General features: G+C 42.2%; 1 protein-coding gene across 2 annotated transcripts in view; it reads right to left on the bottom strand.

Moving 5' to 3' along the window:
• Positions 1-327: 327 nt before the first annotated feature.
• LOC141270644 (uncharacterized) overlaps positions 328-6,000 on the bottom strand; it is a 28,870-nt gene continuing 23,197 nt past the window's right edge. For both annotated transcript variants that reach the window (XM_073680728.1, XM_073680729.1), the window contains one exon: positions 328-1,602. In XM_073680728.1, coding sequence (XP_073536829.1) covers positions 419-1,602 — 1,184 coding nt within the window. In that variant the 3' untranslated portion in view covers positions 328-418. The remainder of the gene's footprint in view (positions 1,603-6,000) is intronic.

Below are 6,000 nucleotides of genomic sequence, written 5' to 3'. Positions count from 1 at the left end.
CTTCTGCCCTGTGTGACTTATCTGATGTTTATTAAGAATTGATTTCGGTATAAAACATTTCCCACATTAAGAACATGAAAAACGCTTCTCCCCGTGTGGATTCCCTGGTGGATATTAAGATACGCTTAAAGGCTTCTCCCTTGTGTGAATTCTTTAGTGACTAGAAAGAGATGATTTCCACCCAAAACATTTTCCACATTCTGAACATGAAAAGGGCTTCTCCCTTGTGTGGATTCTCTGGTGGATATTAAGACACTCTTTCCTGTTAAAACATTTTCCACATTCTAAACAGGAAAAAGGCTTCTCCCCTGTGTGAATTCTCTGGTGCTTAACAAAATATGATATAGTGCTAAAACATTTCCCATATTCTGAACATGAAGAAAAAGGCTTCTCCCCCGTGTGTGTTCCCTGGTGGATATTAAGATATGTTTAAAGGCTTCTCCCTTGTGTGAATTCTTTGGTGAATAGAAAGAGATGATTTCCACCCAAAACATTTTCCACATTCTGAACATGAAAAGGGCTTCTCCCCTGTGTGGATTCTCTGGTGGATATTAAGACACTCTTTCCTGTTAAAACATTTTCCACATGCTAAACATGAAAAAGGCTTCTCCCCTGTGTGAATTCTCTGGTGCTTAACAAAATATGATATAGTGCTAAAACATTTCCCACATTCTGAACATGAAAAAGGCTTCTCCCCTGTGTGGGTTCTCAGATGGACATTAAGATTTTCTTTCTGGCTAAAACATTTTCCACATTCTAAACAGGAAAAAGGTTTCTCTCCTGTGTGGGTTCTCTGGTGAGTATTAAGAAGTGATTTCTGGCTAAAACATTTCCCACATTCTGAACATGAAAAAGGCTTCTTCCTTGTGTGAGTTCTCTGGTGCATAACCAAAGCTGATGAATGGCTAAAACATTTACCACATTCTGAACATGAAAAAGGCTTCTCCCCTGTGTGAGTTCTTTGGTGAACAATAAGCTGTGACTTGCGTACAAAACATTTACCACATTCTGAACATGAAAAAGGCTTCTCCCCTGTGTGAGTTCTCTGGTGACCAACAAGATGTGACTTGCATATAAAACATTTACCACATTCTGAACATGAAAAAGGCTTCTCCCCTGTGTGGGTTTTCTGGTGCATAACCAAAGCTGGTTTATGGTTAAAACATTTGTCACATTCGGAACATGAAAAAGGCTTCTCCCCTGTGTGGGTTCTCTGGTGCATAACCAAAGATGATTTATCTGTAAAAAATTTCTCACATTTTGAACATGAAAAAGGCTTCTCCCCTGTGTGGATTCTTTGGTGACCAACAAGATGTGACTTGCGTACAAAACATTTCCCACATGCTGAACATGAAAATGGCTTCTCCCCTGTGTGAAGTATGTGATGTCTAACAAGATTCGATTTATGTTTGAAATATTTCCCACATTCTGAACATGAAAATGGCTTCTCCTCTGTGTGAGTTCTCTGGTGCCTAACGATGTGATGTCTGGTTATATCTGGAGTAATGGAATTCACTTCAATTGTATTCTGTGTGAACTCATCATCATCTGATTTAAAAATTGAAGATGTCAGCTGTCCCTCGGAGCTCCTGGTACAGTTATCTGTTAAAAATAAAACCAATTATTTATGTATAAACATCCTTGAATTTTAGATTTTTTAACATTTCTACTTAAACTGTCTATAAAAATGGCAAGTTACGTAAAAAAAATTGAATTATTCACCAAGACAATGACAGTTCACCGTCGAATACACTGTGCCCAAACCACATTTAGCATCCATGTATTTGGCATTACCACAGTGAGAAGAACCCACTTAAGTTATATTGTGTGTGTCTCCTGAAACACAATCTGGGCACTATGTGTTGGGCAATAAAATGGCATATTTGCAATTTTCACTCTCCAACATCCACTGTGTGCTAATTTCCGGAAAGTGTCTGTGGAGTCAAAATAGTCACTACTCCTATAGATTAATTCATTGAGGGTTATAATTTCCAAAATAGTCACTTTATGGGGTTTTCTACTGCTGTTTTCTGCCATTTTGTGGTATTAAGGCTTCTGAAAATGGTATGTCCCATCTCCTCTAGGATTTGCTCCTGCGCCGTCTGGTTTTGTCACCAGGAGCCGCCTTATTCATTCTGCAGACGGTGCTGGTGATGGAGGAGATGTCGGAACCAAAAGCTCTGGGCGGCGCAGGCTCTATCCAGCCACTAAGATTAGGGTGCCTGGGACCAGTAGTACTGTCCAGTCTAGCAGTATGGGTGTGTGTGCTGTCTAGCTGGAGAAATCTGCTCCCTGCCTCAGCCAATTGGAAAGCACCACACCCTACTAAAGCTGAAAGCATATTGTTGGAACCTGCCAGAATCATCCTTGTTCTCCTCTGGTTCAGTCCTCTGTGCTCAGCTCCCAGCTTGTGTATTTGTTTCCTGTTGTGACTCAGACTACTCGTGCCTTCTGATTTTGTATTTTCTCAGCATTCCTGGTTCTGACCCGGCTACCTGACTATTCTTCTTCACCTCTCACTCAACAGAACAGCAGGTAACACCGTGGCCCAAGCCAAAGAAGTTAAAGGGTGATGGGCAAAACTGTGACTATACAAAATAACACATCTACTGAAATGATCAAGCAGAACAGTCTTCTGCAGGAAAAAAAAAATAACTAGTGTTGAAACCTCTCTGGGGGTAATTAGAATATGGGGCTTGGTGGCTCTTGGCAATCTAAATTATCGTAAGCGACAATATTTTCTATTAGATGAGCTTCAAAAAGAAATATTAGACATTTAAGTATAACTTTTTATAATAGTGCAAAGCTGAGGTGTCTTTAATGTAGATATCGGGCATTGGGAAGAGGTAATGGAGATCTTTTTTTTCAAGCTTACTAGGGAGTTGCAGACTCGCATAAGTGAGGAAGGCCAATCTCACCACAATCAAACTATCATACAAAATGAACCTATAAAAAAAAATGTTACATCCCCAAAAACAAAGTATGTTTGGAGGGAGAACTCCAACACTAAACTGGAGTTGCACTCATTTATGGTGGACCATTGGAGCTACTAGGAGTCCTGACCAAAAGAGTAGAGAAAGTATTCGTGCTCCACATTACAGGAGCGATTGTGCAGTAATCCAAACCCCTTAGTATTGAAAACATAATGGAATTTATGACGTGGAGTGAATCCATGAAACCAGGGCTTTCGAGCCATACCTACACATGAACTGCAGGCGTGAATAAATGTACCGTTATTTTTCAGACTATAAGACGCACTATTTTCTTCCAAAATTTTGGAGCAAAGTGGGGGGTGCGTCTTATAGTCCGAATGTACTATGGTCTGAATAGCTACTATTATAATATTGCTGTGGATGGTGGGGTTGTGGGGTGAGGGTCACGGGCGGAGAAGGGAGGCACAGGAGGCAGGAGCCACCTGCTGCAGACTACACTGTGCCTGCTGTTAAAAGAAAATGAATATTCACTGCTCCTCATGCCCATGGGTGTGTGGAGCACTGAATATTCATTCTCCTTCATAGCGCGCACAGTCAGCCCATCCGCGGCTTGCTGCAGCGGCTCAGGAATCAAGTGTGCCCGCTACTAAAGAAAATGAATATTCACGCCTCCCCACTCCCATGGGAACTGTGCGCGCTATTAAGGAGAGGGAATAGTCACAGCTCCCCACATCCATAGTTCCACTGTGGGGAGCAGTGACTATTCCGGCAGCTGACCTCAGCGTCTGAGAGCGCATGGCAGTGACGTTATGCGCAGCTCACACGTGGAGATCAGCTGCTGGCAGCAGAACAGGACGCAGCACTGGAGCAGAGGGAAGAAAGGTGAGCAGAATTGTTTATTTTTTTGTGTGCACAGTGATGGCGATGAGGGGAGCAATGCATACCAGGCTGGGGGTGCCATGCATACCAGGATTGGGGTGACATGCATACCAAGCTGAGGGTGCCATGCATACCAGGCTAGGGGTGCCATGCATATGATATAGAAGGGTTAATGTTTTCCACTCTGCTCTATATTTCTCTACATTCTCTAGATGCCTGTCTTTTCTCTATCTCACACTTTGTTTAGAATCATCTAGCCTCAAAGTCTCTGTTCAATAATTTTATGCTTCTTATCTCATATGGAACATTCTGCTAATTCCTGCTAAAACCATGTTATGGGGACAGGGTGAATAAAGTTATCAAGACCTGGACAAAGGAGAAGGGGGGGCTACGCAGGCTGCACTGAGTTACATTGCTTGTAAATGGTATAAGAGATACTATTATTTGTGTGAATAAACAGAAACTGCTTTGCTCATGATCCATGTGCAGTCTTTTTCTCTAAGCGCTCGTTATATTGGAGGGCCTAATCTCTTAATTCGGCCTCACTGGTGATCCGGCATATCAGACTACTGGGTCAGAAGCAAAACAGCTACAACAGTTTTTGGCGCCCTAAACTGAGGCCGTGGTAATCAGCCTATTTGGAAGGAGAGGTTGAAACTTCAAATTCCAGCTGAAGCACGGTAAGAAGCCTTTATTCGTACACTTTGTCTTTGTACTTTCAATCTCTTGGAACTCTTGCAGTATCTCTGGATGAAGACTGGAAAAACCACAGTCCAAGAACCGACATCACCAGTGAGTGTTTTCATGTATGAGAGTTGAATAATAGAGTGATAAGATTTTAAGTATCACCTGTATTATTATTTATCGGTCTGCTAATTTGTTGCGCCGGTTGCGTAGTGCAGAGAGCTGCAGAGTTGGGGTAGTCTCTGTGTGATTCTATTTCTGTGCTAGTAGATTTATGGAGAAATAGATTTCCTGATGCCTATCAATACTCGTGTTATTCAACACCTGGGGAATATGGCTAAGGATCGCCTGGTGGGAGATGTTCAATACTTGCCTAGAGTTATCTTGGATCACAGTCCTCTTCAGGTTTCACTCAAATTGGGCATAAACTCCCCTAGGCTCTGGAAATTAAATCAGTTCTGGCTGCAGATCATAAATGTAGAAAAAGTGGCCGTAGACCTCAAAGAGATTTTTCAAATTAATAATGGAACAGCATCTACTCCAATGGTTTGGGAGTCTACGAAGGCCTACCTGAGAGGGATATTTATTAGAGAAATAACTAGGAACAAAATGAAAACTAAATAAAACAGACCAGGCAATATTTCAGGAACTCAGGCAGGCTGAAATTAACGTGATAGATGATCCTACACCTGATGCTCAAAGAAGGCTTAAAGCAGCCCAGTCCCTGGCTACACAGACGGTATTGCAAAAAGCTAAGAGGAAAAGAGCCTTTCTGGTTTTGCACAGAACAAGGAGGTCATGCAGTACTGACACAACAGCATATTGACAAAGACCCATAGCTTACTACTCAGCACAATTAGACCCAGTGATCAGAGGATCTCCCACGTGTGTCCGTGCTGTAGGGGCTGCTGCACTGCTGCTAGGAAAGGCATGCGAGATCACATTGACTTTTCCTATGACAATTTACTCTCCACATGACATCCATGCACATACTCTTACAGGTTCAGCCAAAACACCTGGCTATGGCCAGACAGCTCAGACTTGAATGTGCGCTTCTGATTCCTGAATATATCACCCTCAAAAGATGTCATCTCTCTTGAGTCCAGCCACCCTTTTGCTTGTGGATTCAGAAAATGGGGAATTGGTGACAGTTAGCAAGTGAGGAAGAGTACTTTGACATTTTTTGCTTTAATTTTTTTTCTATTTCCTCCTCTAAAACCTAGGTGCGTCTTATGGTTCGGTGCGTCTTGTAGTCTGAAAAATATGGTATATTACAGCCTTCAGCCACACACAGCTTAGAGATATATCATGGCACAGGTGTAATGTTTGTTGTATAGTTTACCACAATCCTGTTTAGTTAGTTGGTTTAAAAAGAAATTGAAGGGAGATGTGTCCGTGATGCTGACCTGAGAGGACACGTGCAAGAGGAGATCTCGCTATATGCTGCATTTAACTTGGCATACTAACCGAAATACCGGCCACCTGCTACCTACAGATGGGTCCC

This window comes from Phyllobates terribilis, unplaced genomic scaffold (genome assembly GCF_046119375.1).
Source record: "Phyllobates terribilis strain yellow unplaced genomic scaffold, ASM4611937v1 Scaffold_5__5_contigs__length_657084704, whole genome shotgun sequence".
Taxonomy (NCBI): domain Eukaryota; kingdom Metazoa; phylum Chordata; class Amphibia; order Anura; family Dendrobatidae; genus Phyllobates; species Phyllobates terribilis.
The sequence above is the reverse complement of the archived record's forward strand: the minus strand, read 5'-3'. Positions and strand labels throughout refer to the sequence as shown.